At 40.3% G+C, this 20,396-nt stretch overlaps 1 protein-coding gene and 1 non-coding gene across 2 annotated transcripts in view; both read left to right on the top strand.

Annotated features, from left to right (window-relative positions):
* LOC126272137 (guanine nucleotide exchange factor subunit Rich) overlaps positions 1-19,774 on the top strand; it is a 274,952-nt gene extending 255,178 nt beyond the window's left edge. Inside the window, exons 22-23 of the mRNA XM_049974745.1 lie at positions 6,187-6,375; positions 17,254-19,774. Coding sequence (XP_049830702.1) covers positions 6,187-6,375; positions 17,254-17,710 — 646 coding nt within the window. The 3' untranslated portion in view covers positions 17,711-19,774. The remainder of the gene's footprint in view (positions 1-6,186; positions 6,376-17,253) is intronic.
* Positions 1,681-1,786, top strand: LOC126274951 (U6 spliceosomal RNA). The gene has a single exon (XR_007550492.1). It is a non-coding gene; the product is annotated as a U6 spliceosomal RNA (small nuclear RNA).
* Positions 19,775-20,396: the final 622 nt, after the last annotated feature.

The following is a 20,396-nucleotide window of genomic DNA, read 5'->3' on the forward strand; positions in this document are numbered from 1 at the left end:
GAGAGAGTCATTCTGTTCAAGTTACCTCATTATGCCTGAGATCGGAATATGATGTAAGATTCTACAACAAATCAGTGTCAAGGATGTTGGATGGAAGTTCTGTAGCTCACTTCTACTACCCTTCGTGTAGTGTGACCTGTGCCTTTTTTCAAGAACCAGGCACAGTTTTTTGTGAACGAGATCTACAATAGATTTTAGTATAGAATCTGACAGGGATCCAACAGGCCCTGGAGTCCTTTTCAGTTTTAACCATTGCTGTTGTTTCTCAACACCACTGACACTAATACTTATTTCATTCATCATTTCAGTGGTACAAGGATTAAATTGGGGCAATTGTCGTGGGTTTTCCTTGGTAAAGGAACATTGAAAATGGAGTTAAGCATTTCATAGGTATTAAGGGATCAAAATGGTGGCTGACGCAGCCAAGGACTCAAGTCGTGATACTCCGATAGTTCAGTGAGTCATCCCCGTACATGCTATCACCTCATTGTTGTGGTGCAGTGTCATGTGTTGATGATAAGAAGAGTGGCTATAAGTAGCAGATAGTAAGCTGTGTCTGCTAAAGTCAACAACTCGGCCATGGTGTACCTTATTCCAACCATGCCGATGGGTTGATGTCCTTCTCAGTCGTCTCATCTGCCCTTTGACACAGGGCTTCTTGCTCCGGCAAAAGGAACCTTGAATGTGTAATGCTTGTGACATACAGATCACAGTGCCCTGCACTTTTAGTATACAGTGTTTTATATTCAGAGAAGAGGGTGGGAGCATATTTCTCAAAAGATGTGCCCTCTCTTTTAACTAACACTCAAATGAATGTGGTATCACTTTCCAGGTTTCATGAAATTTCTGATTTGTTCCCAAAAATTTTAGGAAGGAAGTTTTAACGTGTTGTCAGAGTGACTGGCACATTCATGTTAGTAATCAGCCAGCCGCATTTCCTCGTGTAGTTCTTTTAGGTTTCCTCTTATATTACTTGTGTTTTAATTGCCATGTTTAGAACATTTATTTGTGTAAGACTTAATCTTTTTGTTTTGTGATGTTTTTAACCACATTTATTCCTCATAGTATTTGTAAGAGCATTGGTAACATTCCCATTCATTTGAGTGCCCAGAACACACACACACACACACACACACACACACACACACTCACTCACTTCAAAACAGTAACATCCAGGGAAAGCCGTTGTAGTGGTTCCTGAGGAACATATTTATTAGTTTTAATAAACAGTAAGTTCAATAACAGTCAAAATGGTTACAACTATGAACATAATTTGTTGTCAGCCTAAGTACCAATAAAACATTTTCTCTTCACTGTAAAAAGTTTATTTCAGCTTACTAACGAATTTTGAGAAGGATGTTGTTCCAAATATTTTTATAAGTCTGTTCCAAGATGTTCAGTGATGTAGTAGTCTGAAGCTTAGTTTTATCAACATCCAGAGCATAGAATTTGTAGCAAATTGTATCAATGATTTTGTTTCATATTCATCCTCATTTGAATTTATTACCTCATTAAGTAATGGTCAGAATTTTATATTAACACATATGAAAAAGCCAATACAATCTGTGGGAACTCTGTTCATCTACAGTTTTTTCAGAAAGGCACTTGAACAATTTCAAAACTAAAAAAGGGCTTGTATTTTTAACCAGGTGACAGATTATCTTGATATGCATAAGTCAAGTATTTGCTTTGGAACTACATATACTTGATTGGAATGGTACAGAGATGATTAACATGGCTTTACACAAGGACTGACTAGCAAAATTATGAAGTGTTCCCCATTTTTGCCGCACCTGAAGCACCTCAGCTCTAAAGGCTCTAAACATCATAAAGTGTCCTAGTTGCAGAGACATACATAAATCCCCTCCCTGTTGCTATTTTACAGCTTGCAGCTGGACCATGGCCATATTGTATATGGCTCTGTACCACAATTCTGTTAATTGGACTTCGACTCCATATTTCTTCAGGGCATTAGATTGGTGACAGGGGTCCTCAGGGAAAGCCCTATACCAAGTTTCTTTTCTGAGGCAGGGGAACTGCCCCTAGCCATCTGTCGAAAGTACCTCCTGGTGCGATTCTCATATAAGATACTGTCAGTCCCACAGTCTACAGCCTTTAATCTTCCTCAATCAAAACATTATAGTTCATCACATACTAAAACATCAAATGAAGCAATTATTTTGTGCTGGGTACCAGACCATGTGGCAATTCAGACAATGGACAAGCTGACATGTTGGCAAGAGATGTGTACAATGAAAATAATTTACTGTGGTATCTTCTTATGTGCTGTTGCCTTATTGTTGGGAAAGAGAATTATGTATCTATGAGAGACTGTGTGGCTGGAGGTACAAAGTAATAAATGTAGGGTGGTTATTCCTAAAGTTCTGTAATGGTGAATATGACAGATGGAGGGAGATACCTGTAATATGACTGAGAAAAATGCACCATCCTCTGACACAGGCACATCTCCTCCAGCAGGAGGATCCACCAATGTGCAGTGTTGTGATGTACCATTGTCATAGCACCGTATTTTACATGATTGTGTTTCATATTTTGACAAGAGGCCAGCAATTTTTCTTGATAACAATTCATCCACTGTTCTAAATATCAGTGAGATGAGTTTCAGTAAGGTTTTAAGATTTTCTATGTTGTTTGCACTCTTCGTCATGTTGTTAGGTTGATTATTTTAGTGGCTCTCAGATTAACTGTTTCATCCCTTCTTAGTCAGTGATCAAGCCAGCCACAGTTATCAGAATAATAGTTTTACAGCAAGCAGTAAAGGAAACAAAAGAAAAATTTGGAGTAGGTATTAAAATTCATGGAGAAGAAGTAAAAACTTTGAGGTTCGCTGATGACATTGTAATTCTGTCAGCGACGGCAAAGGACTTGGAAGAGCAGTTGAATGGAATGGACAGTGTTTTGAAAAGAGGATATAAGATGAACATCAACAAAAGCAAAACGAGGATAATGGAATGTAGTCAAATTAAATCGGGTGATGCTGAGGGTATTAGATTAGGAAATGAGACACTTAAAGTAGTAAAGGAGTTTTGCTATTTAGGAAGTAAACTAACAGATGATGGTCGAAGTAGAGAGGATATAAAATGTAGACTGGCAATGGCAAGGAAAGTGTTTCTGAAGAAGAGAAATTTGTTAACATCGAATATAGATTTATGTATCAGGAAGTCGTTTCTGAAAGTATTTGTTTGGAGTGTAGCCATGTATGGAAGTGAAACATGGACGATAACTAGTTTGGACAAGAAGATAATAGAAGCTTTCGAAATGTGGTGCTACAGAAGAATGCTGAAGATTAGATGGGTAGATCATGTAACTAATGAGGAGGTATTGAATAGGATTGGGGAGAAGAGAAGTTTGTGGCACAACTTGACTAGAAGAAGGGATCGGTTGGTAGGACATGTTTTGGGGCATCAAGGGATCACAAATTTAGCATTGGAGGGCAGCGTGGAGGGTAAAAATCGTAGAGGGAGACCAAGAGATGAATACACTAAGCAGATTCAGAAGGATGTAGGTTGCAGTAGGTACTGGGAGATGAAGAAGCTTGCACAGGATAGAGTAGCATGGAGAGCTGCATCAAACCAGTCTCAGGACTGAAGACAACAACAACAACAACAACATATTTGATTGTTTGTCCATTTCTTTTTTAATGTAAATTTTTAAACAGACACTCAGGTTTTGTTTAAGCACTTTTAACAGTCATGTATAGAACTGTTAATCAGTATTTACTTGTTCCCATTCTCACAGCTCTTTTCGTATTTTCATTGGTGGTCAGCTCGACACGCATACTGGAAAATAACTTAAAGCAATTTTTTGAACTAATCCTTGTTTTATTTAGTATTTTGTCATGACTATCTTATAGCTTTATTTAAGCAAGGCACCGAAGTGGCATCAAATCGAAAGACTTGCACCTGGCAAACTGTCTACTCCGATGGGAGGCCCTAGCCATACAGCATTTAATTTTTATTCAAGCTTAAGGAAAGAGTGTGAAAGTAAATGTAGGTGTGCTTGCTCCCATGCATTATTTTTGCTATCAATTTTAATATATTGATGAGCAACCACCCCTGTGTTGTCATTGCCAGACAAATTTAAAATGGTCTAATATGTGTGTGTCCATGCACTGTTGCCAAAGACGAATGTTTATGAGAAAGACTTTGTTCTAACTAAGCTCACATTAGTTTGTATTCTGCAAGGACAATGATAACCATTCCATTGAGAGCCCTAAAACTAATATCATCATCCTACTAATCACCACCACCATCACTTAGGTTAGAAAATTGCTTTCCAGTTCAAGGCTGAGCTCTGTGGAATTGTCATTTCCATATGTCTCTTTTTCTAGGAATGTATATAAACTCACCAGGCAAAAAGTTAGTCACCTCAATACATACACAGGTGAATTGTTACACCTTACGTATTACGCAGAGATCGAGTCGTGCCCCAATGCACACATGCTGCCTCTGTGAGCATAAGGCCACAGTGATTGCTGCAACACTGTATGTAAACTTGGGTAAATATAAGGACACGAGAGAATGGCAGAAAGGGACATTCATGTTTGACTGTGCAGATGATCATACAATGTCTGAAGTTGCTGAATTTGCTGAATGGCCACGAAACGCCATGTGAGAATTGTTGTCAGGAAAAGGTTCTGACTGAGAGGTACCAGAGATGCATTTCACACCCAACAGAGATTTCTTCAGGCAATGATGCTATTCAATCTGTATCTTGAGCAAGCAGTGAAGGAAATGAAAGAAAAGTTCAGAGTAGGTATTAAAATCCATGGAGAAGAAATAAAAACTTTGAGATTCACCGATGACTTTGTAATTCTGTCATAAACCGCGAAGGACTTGGAAGAGCAGTTGAACGGAATGGACAGTGTCTTGAAAGGAGGGTATAAGATGAACATCAACAAAAGCAAAACGAGGATAATGGAATGTAGTCGAATTAAGTCGGGTGATGCTGCAGGAATTAGATTAGGAAATGAGACACTTAAAGAAGTGAAGAAGTTTTGCTATTTGGGGTGCAAAATAACTGATGATGGTCAAAGTAGAGAGAATATAAAATGTAGACTGGCAACGGCAAGGAAAGTGGTTCTGAAGAAGAGAAATTTGTTAACATTGAGTATAGATTTAAGTGTCAGGAACTCGTTTCTGAAAGTATTTGTATGGAGTGTAGCCATGTATGAAAGTGAAGCATGGACGATAAATAGTTTAGACAAGAAGAGAATAGAAGCTTTCGAAATGTGGTGTTACAGAAGAATGCTGAAGATTAGATGGGTAGACCACATAACTACTGAGGAGGTATTGAATAGAATTGGGGAGAAGAGGAGTTTGTGGCTCAACTTGACTAGAAGAAGGGATCGGTTGGTAGGACATGTTCTGAGGCATCAAGAGATCACCAATTTAGTACTGGAGGGCAGGGTGGAGGGTAAAAATCGTAGAGGGAGACCAAGAGATGAATACACTAAGCAGATTCAGAAGGATGTAGGCTGCAGTAGGTACTGCGAGATGAAGAGGCTTGCACAGGATAGAGTAGCATGGAGAGCTGCATCAAACCAGTCTCAGGACTGAATACCACAACAACAACATGAGTGAAGGTCCATTCCGACCTGTTAGTCAGAGAACATTGTAACAGGAACTGCATGCATGAAGATGACAACAGCAAAGTCAATCAGGCTGGAAGAATATGTGACTGGTTTTGTGAACACTCTTCCAGCATGTTACTTCTTGATAGGCCTGCAAAATCATCAGATTGTGAACCCCCCATAGAAAGTCTGTGGGAAAGGGTAGAACAGCAGGTGATTCAACATCAGCATCCTCTCAATTGTGTGATTAAATCCTCGGTCAGGGGCAACAAACCTGCACAACCTTCTGGATTCACATCCTAACTGAATCTAGGCAGTTTTCAAATCAAGGGGCAGTGTACAGGGTATTAAATGATGCTTGTATTCATTTCTTTAGGGGTGACTAATTTTTTGTCCAGTGAACTTGAGATAATCACAGATTCACATGATGCCGAGTTGTGTCAAAACAGTCTGAACATTCTGGAAGATAGAATAACAGTCAGATAGTTGATGCTGATGGTGAAATTTCAGGATCTGTACACTGAAGTGTTATCAGTGACTAAATGTTGCTCTTGAACTGTTTATATGTACATAGCTGTACATTTCTGTTCCAGGTACCTGTTACAATTATTCACAGAAGCCGGCTGCATTGAGTGGGCATTGGTAATATCTGTCTTGCTGCGAGATGCTCTGGCTGTTGTACGTATCACTAACAGCACTCGCTCTACAGAACATTCCTATGAAGCTGTCCTGAGGGTAAAGAATGGTCTTGTTAGTCTGTGTCAGTGGAGCAGCAGTGAATGGTATGGAGTTTCATGTTTATTACTTCTGTGTAGAATGGTATTATAAACAGAAGTTAGAATACAGCTTGTTTGAAAAAGAATGACCTGATTTTAACCACATATATTTGCTGATGGACAAATGCTACAAAAATAAGGACAAATTATAAAAAAGTTCTTGAAACCTTGAGTACTTTTCTTAGGTTATTTTGCAATATTTTTCTTGTTTAGTTGCACTGTGGCCTGCTGTGGATATTCTGGAAAGCAGATGTGTAGAAAGATAGGCGTGGCCTAGAATTGTGGAGAAATGTGTTGATTGAGCACTTACCCACAAAAGGCAGAGGTCCTGAGTTCGAGTCTCAGTCCAGCACACAGTTTTAATCTGCCAGGAAGTGCTTTGGTAATATTTATAGCCTCATTCTAAATTAAAATGGTGTCCAATCAACCCAAGCCTTTTTGCATGTTGCAGTGGAACAAGTGTGCCTAAGTAATTGCAATTCCACATACTTTTTGTCATTGTTCTGGGACTGTTCCACATTTAGTGAAAAACATTTGTTATACCTGTTACCAGTTACCTTCTAGTGATGAAGTAACATTTTGTGTTATCAATAAAGGTTACCTGCATAACATGTTAACAAGAGGACTCCAGAATACAAAGGAAAACATTGACCATGAAATAGATTTATTTAAAATGATGATAACAAAGTGTCCAGAATGAACTATCTTGAAATGAGATGATTGCCTTTCTCCACAATTTGAGAAGGATTCTGTGACTTCATATTCCAACAGCTTAGAGCCCCATCAAAATATATTGTAACATCGCACAAACACAATGTCAGGTTTCCCACCAATCAACTTTTATCTCACTTCCACTTGAAGGAATATCATAAGACACTGAATAACATAGTAATCAGTATAAACACTCGTAAACAAGGTGTACATTAAGATGTAGTATAAAAGTGAAGTATACATTTGTCAACTAAACATTAGAGTAGTCTAGAGCCCAGTGCCTCGGATTATGTAAGTCTGTCTGAACATAACGCAGCACTTGCTGCACCATCTGTGCCAGTGTGAGGCAGCCTCTTTGGGGTGCGCCATTGACGCATGCACTGTTTAATTATGCACACTCACTGAAAATGGTTAAAACAATCCTTCCCCCTTGTTGAAAAGTGTTCACTGTGGAGATGTCAATGTATTCATGGGAACAAGATGACTGCTGGAACAAGTGTCATGCCTTCACAGGAGAAGTGATGGAGGTGCCATATCCATGTCCACACCAGGGCAGGCACTCTTGTGACCGAGGCTGCAGAGAAGACAAAGGTGACAGGCTGTGGAGATGGAGACGCTAACTATTCTTCCCGGTGGTGGCAGCACACAGAATGAAGGTGGTGCAGGAGCTGGAGAGGGTGTGGAGCACACTGTGGAGGCAACCATGGGGCCAGCGTAGTCTCCACCACATGGTTGGTATCACATAAGCAGAGCTGGTCATAGTGTCATGATACCAAGCCACCGGAGGTGTGCAAAACGTAGAGGCGGCACTGGCCAAACCCATGGACCCAAATGGGAGAGCCCAGATGGAACTGCTGCAGGGTGGACGAGTATTAGCTATGAAGCTGTGTATGAGGCTGGCAGCTGTGAAGCATGCATCTCCACTGGGCTACGATCGTCAACTGAAGTGAACCTTTATGAGCTGAAGGATCTGTCGACAGCTTCTTCAGGAGAAGATTATGTGATATATTTTTTTATGTGAGTTTTGAAAGTACGGACCAACTGCTCTGCATCTCCATTGGAGTGAGTGTGAAATGGAGGAGCTGTAACAAGCTGGGTACAGTGTCAGGAGGTTGTGGGGAAGGGAGGTGGGGGGGGGGGGGGGGGAAGGAGAGTAGTGGGGAAGGCTGGTGGATATGTTGGCAGAGGGTGGGAGATGGGAAGGGGGAGGAGATGATAGGACAGAGGGAATGGAAACTGTCGGGTGGGGTGTGTGTGGGGGGACAGTATGTTATTGTAGGCTGAGGCTGGGATAGTTATGGGAATGAAGAATGTGATGTAAGGGTAATTCCCATTTACACAGTTCATAAAAGCTGGTGGTGTAAGGAAGGATTCAGATGGCTCAGGTAACGAAGCAACCACTGAAATCAAGTGTTATGTTCAGCTGCATGTTTGACACAGGTGGTCTACTTTGCTCTTGGCCACAGTTTGGCAGTAGCCATTCATCCTGGTGGATAGCTGGTTGGTAGTCACACCAATATAAAAAGCAGTGCAATGATTGCAGCAATGCTAGTAAATGACGTGACTGCTTTCACAGGTGTCCCGGCCCCTGATGGGATAGGATAAACATGTAATAGGGCTGGAATAGAATGTGCTGGATGGGCAGATTGGGCAGGTTTTGCACCTGGGTCTTCCACAGGCATGGACTAGGATGTTGTAGAGGTTCTGTGGGGGACAAAACACCACTTTAGACAGGGTGGGAAATATCTCGTGTGAGATGTCCCTCATTTCAGGGCATAATGATAGGCAATCAAAGCCCTGGTGAAGGATGTGGTTCGGTCGTTCCAGTCCAGTGTGATACTGGGTGATGAAGGGGACACTCCTTTGTGGCCAATTCTTGGGGATGGTGGGAGGATTGGTGGTGTGAGGGCAAATAATACGGGAGATCTGTTTGCGAACTTGGTCTCTGGGATAATGCCTGTCTATGAAGGCCTTGGTGAGATCCTCAGCATACAGAGCAAGGGAGTTTTTGCCACTGCAGATGTGCTGTCTCCGGGTGGCCAGTCTGTATGGGAGGGAGTTTTTTGGTGTGAAAGGGATGACAGCTGTCAAAATGCAGGTACTGTAGGTGGTTGATGGGTTTAATGTGGGCATAACTGTGGATGGAGCCATCAGAGAGTAGGAGGTCAACATCTAGGAAGGTGAGTTGAGAAGGACCATGTGAAGCAGGTGGGATAGAAAGGCATTGAGGTTGTGAAGGAACGAGGATAGGATGTCTTGGCCCTGAAACCAGATCATGAAGATATCATCAATGAGCCTGAACCAGACTAGAGGTTTGGTGTTTTAGGAGGCTAGGAAGGTCTCCTCTAGATGGCCCAAAAAAGGTTGGCATAGGATGATGCCATGCCGATGCATTTCCTTCAAATGAGAAGTAGTTGTGGGTTTGGATAATGTTAGGAAGATGTATGAGGAATGAGGAAGTGGGTTTAGAGTCTGAAGGCTATTGGGAAAGGTAGTGTCCAATAGTGGTAAGACCATGGGCACGAAGGATGTTGGTGTATATGGAGGTGAGATCAACAGTGATGAGTAGGGATCCTGTGGGTAAAGAGGCGGGAATTGTGGTAAGTCAGTGAAGGAAGTGGTTGGTCTCTTTGATGTGGGACGCCAGGTTACAGGCAGTTGGTTGGAGGCGTTGGTCAATGAGGTCTGAAATTCCCATACCTCAGTGTTCCTTTTCACCCATGTTTCTGTAAGCTTTTTAATGCATTTGTGTGTATTTTTACATGGTTTGATGTATCTTTGCACATTTTTACGTGTGTCTGCATATTTTTGCATATCTATGCATGTGATTGTGTGTCTCTACGTATTTTTATGCATCTTTACGCCTCTTTTCCCTTACCCAGCTTTTCTCTCAACCATCAACACCTATTTTGTCCATTTATATATTATTCCTATTGCCTGGACACCATTCCTGCCACAATGGACCCTTGCTCCTTCTTTCTGCACCAGTTCAAAAAAGTATCCAGTTTCCTGGCTAAAACCCAGTCCCACATCCTGTTTCTCAAATGCTACCTAGAAATCCCACCAAACAGCGTAACTGTAAAGATTCCTTTCTCTGAATCCCATCCCTCCTTTCACCTTTTCAGATTCTGTGAATCCCTGGCCCTCACAAACCTGATACCACAAAAACTCATCTCCATGGCACAGGCATCCCAAAACCATGTCTTCTCCCTCTGCAAGACACTATTACTTTGCAATCCCTACTCCGTACATCACGTCTGTGAAACTGAATGGGACCATGTGGGAAAGGGGGGGGGGGGGGGGCATGGTGCCTCTGAATGGTTGTTGCACTGTGGGCAGGCTGACACAACTGTCGTATGTCATTGTCAATACCTGGCTAAAAGATGTGGCAGGCGGCCAGCAATTTTGTGTGACAGAAACCCCAATGGTCCTGGTGGAGAAGACGCATTATGTCCCACCACAATGTGAACAGGAACATAACCCAGGGCATTACCTCTTCAGCAGCCAACAATATCACGCCATCAAGAACAGAGAGGCAGTGGAAGAAAGTAATAATAATTCATCCTGATCAAATGCTGGATTGGGGCAAACCAGCTACAGAGAAAGGGGATCCGAATTAGCATGTTGTGCTGTGAGGCAGAAGTGAATCTCGTAGTTGCAGCATGACAAAAACGGAGCCCAGCATTGCAGGAAATGGGCTGCTTTGTCTGGAATAGCAGCTGAAGGATGAAAATGAGAAACCAGAGATTCGCGATCAGTAATCAAATGGAACTGTATAGGAACACATGAAAATTTTGAGTGCATACACAATAGCAAGGGCTGCTTTTTTATGTGTGGTTAACGCTGTTGTGCCTCGTTCAGGGTTTGGGAAGCATATGCAATAGCATGTTCACAACAGTCCCTGTATTTGTGCATAAGAATGGTCCCAAGGCTATACTTGGAGACGTCTGTGGCCAAACCAAGATGTTGGCATGGTTGAAAGGTAACAAGCAAAATACGAAGTGTAACTTTGACTTCAGTAGGGTAAAAGCATGCTCACAGGCAGGGTACTAGTGAAAAGGAATACCTTTATGTGAGAGAGCACTAAGAGGCTGGACCACTGTGGCCCCATAAGGAAGAAATTTGTTAGTACGCAATCTTTCTGAGAGAGGCCTGCCATTCTTTGACATTGGTAGGATGCAGCAAAGCCACGATGGCATCAACATGCTGGTGTTAAGGTTTGACCCCAGTACACTAGACTTCAAAACCAAGATAGATGACAGATAGCTGAAAAAATTGCTCTTTGTCCAAGTTACATTTCAAACCAGTGACATCCAGTACTGTGAACAAGGCACAGAGGTTCCACAAGTGTTTGTCTGTTGAGGGACTGGAGACCATAGTCATCCAGTTAGTTATTGCACTCTAGCTCAAAGGCTCTATGAATTGTTCAAAAAGCCATTGAAAATAGCAGAGGTGTTAGCTACACCAAATGCCAAGCGCTGGTGTTGGTGTAACCCAAAGGTGGTATTCACTATGGTGAAGTGTTTGGAATCGTAATCCAAGGTAATTGCAAGTAGGCTTCTCTCAAGTTTATTTTGGAAAAATATTGTTCCTGTGAAAGCTGTGCTAAGACTTCATCCTGATGGGATAAGGAGTATGTATCAATAAGAGACTGTGAATTTATACACATTTTAAAATCGTCACAGGGCTGAAGGTTGCCATTAGGTTTTTTGGCAATTACCAATAGGGTAGACTATTCACTAGGTGAGTCATGGGACTGGATAGGTACAAAAAGAAAAAATGGGGGTGTGCCTTCGGTTTCATTATGATGTTATTCTTGAAATTGGTAGTACACCCTAAACCTTATTAAAACAATGAGGAAAATTCTGAGCAAAGCACGTCTGTATACCAGTTGCACTTTGTCAGAAATAGAGAAACCAAAATTTTGGAAGGCGTTTAACCTAAATAGGTTTTTCACTGCTAGAAATGTCAAAGGCCAGGCAAATGCTTTATATGCTAAGGGAGTAGAAAATGGTCCCAATATGAGTTTGTTGTTTGTTGTAACCAAAGACGGACAGGACAATGCTGATGATCCAAGATCCACATAGATTTGATAATGTAACAAAGTCACTTCTGCACTCATGCGTTCTTAACATCTTGTCCATAATATGTTCTACAGTATAAGGTTTGTTTGGGGCTGCCATCACTTGGGAACATTGTTCATATCCACGGTCATGTCTGATGTAGGAGATTGAGAGTTGCACGAAACAATGAGGACATTATAGGAGAGGAGCATGTGGCTGCTGTTGTGGCACTGACTGGTGTTGCTGTGTAGCATGGTGCTGCCCCATGTGTCATGGAAACCACGATTGCATGGCTACAGCATCATCTTCCCTGGTGAGCTAACTGAAGGCAGCTGATGAAGAGAACCAGTGGCGGCTACTTCACTCCAAGCTTCTATTTTATTTCAAAAGACTGGGAAGTGTTCGAAACATAAATAAGTGGTTCATGTAATGTTAATACAACAGCTGATTCCTCAAACTGGGGGGCTATCAAGCACGGGGTCCCACAGGGTTCGGTCTTAGGTCCTTTACTGTTCTTGATATACATTAATGACTTACCATTCCATATTGATGAAGATGCAAAGTTAGTTCTTTTTGCTGATGATACAAGTATAGTAATAACATCCAAAAACCAAGAACTAAGTGATGTAATTGTAAATGATGTTTTTCACAAAATTATTAAGTGGTACTCAGCAAACAGACTCTCTTTAAATTTTGATAAAACACAGTATATACAGTTCCGTACAGTAAATGGCACAACTCCAGTAATAAATATAGACTTTGAACAGAAGTCTGTAGCTAAGGTAGAATTTTCAAAATTTTTAGGTGTGTCCATTGATGAGAGGTTAAACTGGAAGCAACACATTGATGGTCTGCTGAAACGTCTGAGTTCGGCTTCGCATGCTATTAGGGTTATTGCAAATTTTGGTGATAAGAATCTCAGTAAATTAGCTTACTATGCCTACTTTCATTCACTGCTTTCGTATGGTATCATATTCTGGGGTAATTCATCGTTGAGTAGAAAAGTATTCATTGCTCAAAAATGTGTAATCAGAATAATTGCTGGAGCCCACCCACGGTCATCTTGCAGACATTTATTTAAGGTCGTGGAGGTATGTGCCGTCTATGCAACTAAATGAAGGCAGTTTGTTTGTTGCCATACGCTTTTTGCTTCATTTATTTGGGAAGCATCATCAGTGGCCCTTTCTATTTTATTTTCCTCTATGGTTATTTTTATTAGTGAGTGTTTTGATTTTTCGTTCATGTTTGTTGTGTGTGTATTGCAGTGTTCTTGCTGTGATGTGTTCAATTTTTTTGTATTATGTTGATCATCACTGTTGTGTTGTTAATAAAAGCTGATAACTCAAGATGTAAATCATATAACATCCTATTAAGCATCAGTTTCTTAGTGTAAAGTGATTTGATTTCATTTTCTAACCAAGTCTTTTCTGCAAATGATTTCGTTTTTTGTGCTACAAAAGAGTTGTTTCTGACCTTTACATTAATATAGCTCGGAATTACATTATTTATTTTACAGGTTTGATTGTATTTAATGTGTTGGATGGTCTTGTGGAGTCTGAGATGGATATTCTTGAAACTGTTGTATAATTTGACGGGAAATGCCTGACATGGCAGTATTATCGTCATTTTTAACTGTTTTCCGTCTTGTCCTTTAGTTGCTTTAAATTCGTGGAGGTATGTGCCATCTATGCAACTAAATGAAGGCAGTTTGTTTGTTGCCATACGCGTTTCACTTCATTTATTTGGGAAGCATCATCAGTGGCCTGAAATACATGTTTCTTTTTATATATACAATAAGTGTATTACCTGCTAGATATAATCTGTTGATATATTACATTTTGTCGGGTTTTTAAGGATCTAGGGATCCTCACAGTAACCTCACAGTATATATATTCACTTATGAAATTTGTTGTTAATAATCCAGCCCAGTTCAAAAGTAATAGCAGTGTGCATAGCTATAACACCACGAGAAAGGATGATATTCACTATGCAGGGTTAAATCTGACTTTGGCACAGAAGGGGGTAAATTATGCTGCCACAAAAGTCTTTGGTCACCTACCAAACAGCATCAAAAGGCCTGACAGATAGTCAACCAACATTTAAAAATAAATTAAAAGAATTTTTAGATGACAACTCCTTCTACTCATTGGCTGAATTTTTAGATATAAATTAAGGGAGGGAAAAAAACTAACTTAAGCATTAGTGTCATGCAATATTTTGTGTAATGTAATATCTTGTACAGACATCTTTTATTAACCTGACACGCTCCACATCATTACGAAGTGTCGTATTCATGATCTATGGAACAAGTATTAATCTAATCTAATCTGTGAGAGAGGGATTTTCACATTGTAAAGCACTTTCACGAACTTCTCTATCAGGGACCAAGCATAAGGCCATGAAGTTCCCTGCACAAGCTCTGTACGACTGTTGCAGCCACTTTTGACAATGGTAGAACTCAATGTGAGCAGCAGTAACATGAGTATGTTCACAGTGATAAGTAGAGAGCAACTGACACCTTTCATCAGATGAGAGACTGGCAGGTACCTGAAGATGAGCTGGCTGACACAAAAGATGCTAAACATGAGGATATATCCATGATAGAAAGAAAGCCTTACACACATTAGGATCAGTGACACCAAAAGCTTGGAGATGTTGCCAAAGTCATTTTTTTGTATGCATCCCATCTTCCGCAGAATCATCATATGGAGGAAATTGTGGGGGTTGTGTCAACAGCAGTGAACCCTGGTGCATCAATGATGCTGCCAAAGTGATTGGTGCCATGGAGAGACCTTGCTGATGATTGGTGAGAGTGCACTGGTGCTCAACAAGATATTCGAGAATTTCTTCCGCTGACATATTGGCCATAGTGAACTGCAAAATGAACACATTGTCACCAAAAATATTGTAACTTTGCACAAACACATCAAAATTCCCACCGACCAACTTTTATCCCGCTTCCACCTGATGGTATATAATAAGAGACCAAATGACATAGTGATCAGTATAGACACACGTAACCAAGGTGTATGTTAAGGCACAGTCTAACAGTGAAATATATGTTTGTCCTATGAAAATTAGAGCAGCTGAGGGCCCGGTGCTCCAGATGATATGAGACCAAAATTGCGCACGACACAGCACTTTTTGCGCCATCTATGCCTATACTTGAAGGCCCATGATGATAAATTATACCTGCTCACTGTATGGGGTTATAACAGACGGACATAAAAGTGTACGACAATTTCCCAATGACACACTGTCTCAACACTGGACAAGGGTCACAGGACAACAAGATATTTCCCTACATTCTTGGCCTCGAAGATTTTCAGCCGTAATGCGTGGGAATACGTGAAGGAATAGGATATTCATCTTTTAGTTCGTGACCATAAATGAGCTCAAGCAGAATTATAGCAGCAATGACTTGTATAGATGAAGAAATCCTTCATGAAGTGTGTGGTAAATTTAGTAGTCATCTAAATGTCGTCCATTCTGCTGGTGGGCGACAACCAGAGCAATTGTGGTAACACAGCATACAACTTTAAAGCTTTATAAGTATTTTGATGTTTAGCTCTTTTTTCTAGAATTTTTCCACCAGTATGCATAAATAGTTAAATCAGTTCATTCTTTTTTGGAAAGCATTACACTAGCAAGCTAAATCACCAATGGAAAAATAAATAAAAACCACTGGTTGTGAATAATGATGTTATTTATTCCTAAAGGAAGAGGTATGATTTGCAATAAAATGTGAAAAATTTGACATGTGCTGTGTGGGAACAAATTAGGACTAGAGCAAGATAGTTCAGAAAATTTAGTGGCATCAGTCATGATCATAATTTTCAGAGTTAAGATTAATTCAAATAATGTGATGCCTACTTTCAATGTGTGTCCTTTAATGTTATATCTAGCCAACTGGTGTATACATTCTCACATTCTTTTAAACCGTTGATGGTTCTATTTTTCATTAGTTAATTATGAGGGAACAATCTATTGAATGTGGTAAATTTAGTGCAGTTCTGTTTGTGTGGTGATCATGAGCTATTGAAGGTCAGTTTCTGGAACAGTAAAAAAGTCTCAAAAATTTCATTTCCTGTTGAATAATTTTCATTAATGAAATTGTTCAGGCCAAATACAAGGCATTCACAATCATGTCAACTTATCTCAAGATTGATTAAAAACAAAGATTCCAAGACTTACCAAGCGGGAAAGCGCCGGCAGACAGGCACATGAACAAAACACACACACAGAATTACGAGCTTTCGCAACTGGCAGTTGCTTCGTCAGGAAAGAGGGAAGGAGAGGGAAAAATGAAAGGATGTGGGTTTTAAGGGAGAGGGTAAGGAGTCATTCCAATCCCGTCTGCTTGTGTCTGTGTCTGTGTATGTGCGGATGGATGTGTGTGTGTGTGTGTGTGTGCGTGTGCGTGTGCGTGTGCGTGTGCGCGTGCGTGTGCGCGTGCGCGCGCGCGCGCGCGAGTGTACACCTGTCCTTTATTTCCCCTAAGGGAAGTTTTTCCGCTCCCGGGATTGGAATGACTCCTTACCCTCTCCCTTAAAACCCACATCCTTTCATTTTTCCCTCTCCTTCCCTCTTTCCTGACGAAGCAACTGCCAGTTGCGAAAGCTCGTAATTCTGTGTGTGTGTTTGTGTGTTTTGTTCATGTGCCTGTCTGCCGGCGCTTTCCCGCTTGGTAAGTCTTGGAATCTTTGTTACACACGTGCCACAGTATTGGAATGAGTTTTTTCTAATGCCATTTCTGTTGTACTTCCCAACTATTCTATATTTATTGGATTTTTTCCTCCATTAAGCTTACAACAACAGCATATTACATAACTTTGAATGTATTTAATAATTTAAAATTGAATAACTCATTAGTTTTTTTAAATTTTGATTTACAGCAAATACATTATGTATTGGAGTAACGAATTTTGTATGATGAAAACCGTGTTGTTGATGGGTAGTATAACATGCAAAGTTAATATCATAAATGTATTCCTTTTATAATGGTTTATTGTGTATGTTACCTTGCATATAATGTTGCTCTTGATGACTAGTATTTTTAAACAGTTGCTATTCTCTCCATTTGTTTAATGAAATACTTTTTTCCTGACAGCCTTGGTTATAGGCCTTTCCTGTTGGCTGTGCAGAACCAAGTTCCAGTATTAAGTAAAATCTTGAGCAGCAAACAACAATATCTGCAACAACAGAAAATATTACAGCAACAGCAACAACAGCAGCAGCATCTTCAGCAGCAACTTCAGCAGAATCCAAGTTCACCCCAATTACTGCCAGCTGTTGCACCTCATTCTAGAAGGGCAAGTTCTAACGTAGATGTCAGCAGCCATCACAGTAGTGGTCAACAAGCAAGAACCTCCCATTCAAGCAGTTCAGGGGGATTCCATGATACGTTAAGAAATGAATTGCACCGTTCAGAGAGGACTCGTGAAAGAAATTTACATTCCGTCTTTGATGCAAGAGAAGCTACTGATGCAGAAAATGAAACACAAGAAACTGATTCCATAGAAGATGGGAAAGAAGAATCTGAGCGATCTGTCTGCACTGTGTCATAGTCCTGGTTGTATTAACATTGTAAAACAAAACACAGTTAGTGAAAGAATGTGTGTTCTATTTGTTTGAGTGCTGGTGTGCTGTTTTTTGTACAATGTGCAGTGAAATTATCATGTGACGAGTTGGTGTATGGACTTAAAATTGTATATAACAAGTTATTTTTTTAAGAAAATGAAAACTTTAAATGATTAACAGCATCTCTTTTACAGCTGTTTTTAAGCAATAATACTTATTGAATTACCATAACTGATTCCTTAACAGGTAGCTATAACATGTAAAACACCATGGTAGTCAAATGTAAAACTATAAATACTTATTTTCTTTTTTTCGTGATGGTGTTGCACATATTCTTTGAGATTAGCAGGTATCAGTTTTACAGTTTCCCTTCGCCAGTTGTAATATAAACACTGAATATATATTTGGTAACTTACCATCTTGCTCAGTGACTCTGTGCCTTATCTACATTGGTTTCAATGTGATTACTCTCCAGGAATTATAACAGTATATTTCAGTGCATACTGATTATAATGAGGCTTCTGCATTTTGTTCCTAATCATCCAGAGGTTTGAGTGTAAATACAGTCACACAGTTTTTGGAAATGGAGAAAAGACTGTATATTCTCAGCTACTTGTTTATCTTGAAGAGCATGGCATACTTCAACATTTTCTTAATATTTGAATTTTTTCTGCAGGATGTGATTCATCAATAAGTTCTCAGATTATTCACGACAGAAATCAGTGGGATGTATACACTGCTCAGAAGAATTGGGGGGCATGACTCCTGGCATCTGCCATACTCCATTGTGCAATGATTGATGATTGGATATGTTACCAAATTCTATTATCTTTCACAAAGGAACTACACAACAAAACATCAGTACATCCTCGATCATTTACATAAAGAGAACTGAAAAGTCTGACTCGTGTCAAAAACAAAGTGAAAACAGTCCTTCATCTCATTGTTCTGGGGGTTTTTCATTGGACTTAGTGCTTCGATAACAAGTATGGCTTGTGTGAGCATTTATCACTGCCTGACACATGGCATGCTTCATATATGTCTGTGGAGGTCACACTGTAGTATCCTATCCCATTCTTCAATGACAGCACATGAGAGTTTTTGGAGAGTCTGTTGTGGAACAGGACAACCATTAACACTTCAGTCAAGCATGTTCCACATAAGCACAATGCAACTTAGGTTGTTACTCACTGCGGGCCATTCCATTACTTCATTGTCCAGGCTTCGCAAAGACATCCCTGCTGACATCCACCACATAGGCCTTGGCATTAGTAGAATTTCAGGGTTAACACATATGCAGTGCCCACCACTTGCTCAAAAAGGACCTGTTCAGTGTACTCCATGGCAACAAGGTGACTATGGACGATGACGAGGTTCATATGATCTGTGTGGCTGATTACACTGAAGCCTCCCCACAACATAACAGAGCATAACATCTGGCACACACTGCTCGTCTTGTCTGTGAACATGAACACAGCCATCAACTTGTGTCATAGGATATCTGGGCTCATCTGTGACTGACACGTTTCACCAGTAATTATGTTGCCACTTAACATGGGAAAGACAGAAATGAAGGCAAGTTGCAAGGTGCAGTCATGTAAAGTGGGGTACTCAAACTGAATGTATGTGCCATAAGGTCCTTTCTCTTAACATGTTAGTTGATAGTCTGATTGGACATAGTGGCTCTTCTGAGATCATCTTGCAATGCTCTGATGGTATCCATACAGCACCGTAACTCAGAGATGGCCAGATATTGGTCTTCACGTGGTGTTATGCAACCTTGTGGAACTCGTCTTGGGTACTGACCTGTCTCCCTGTAGCATGTCCATAATCAGTGAATGACACATGGAAAGGTATTGGCATTTGCAGTGACATGACCAAAAGTCTATCCTTTTTGGGTCAAACAGATCGCCCTTCCAACTTGCACAGCATTAAGATGTCGCATTGCATGTGCTTGGGTGAATAAAATGTCCAAAAATGAGATCTGCCGTCTGTGTACCTCGCTAGAAAACACTGGGACGCGAGTACTCGCTTCATTCTGAGGGGTCACCTGGCACTGTAATGCATAACACAACCAATAGATGGCAATGATTTTAATTGTTGCATACATTGAAAGCGAAGATTTTAAACTATGCAATATACCACAGGTACCCTTTGCAGCAAACACTGGACATTGATACATGTGTTCCCCTAATTCTGTTGAGCAGTGTATATAGAACATTCATGGCCCTTGTTTTCAATCTAGTGGTATCCTTTGCTGTTGCTACATATACATATTTAGTCACCAGTAGCCGTAATTTCTGTATGGAATAAGTGATTGACTAATGTATCTGAAGCTGTTCTCTGAATATATGTTAGTGTTTTCATTGCTGTCACTGTAATTTATTGAACTGTGTTTCATTTCCACTTTTACATGTGATGTTAATTTCTCATTGAGGACTGGCTTCAGCATATTACATGAAGCTGAATGGATATTTTAAAACAAAACTGTACTTGACTTCGCTATTTCTCAATGTGTGATGGCACTACTTTCAACAGTCTTAATTCTAAGTACCTGTGTTGTAGCATCTGGCAGTTACCAAATATTGTTAGCCATGAACATTTAAGAAAGCTCTCCATCAAGGGAATACTGAGCAAACCATAGTTTTAATGAACACTAAATCACACAACTTG

Source organism: Schistocerca gregaria, chromosome 5, assembly GCF_023897955.1.
Source record: "Schistocerca gregaria isolate iqSchGreg1 chromosome 5, iqSchGreg1.2, whole genome shotgun sequence".
NCBI classification, from domain to species: domain Eukaryota; kingdom Metazoa; phylum Arthropoda; class Insecta; order Orthoptera; family Acrididae; genus Schistocerca; species Schistocerca gregaria.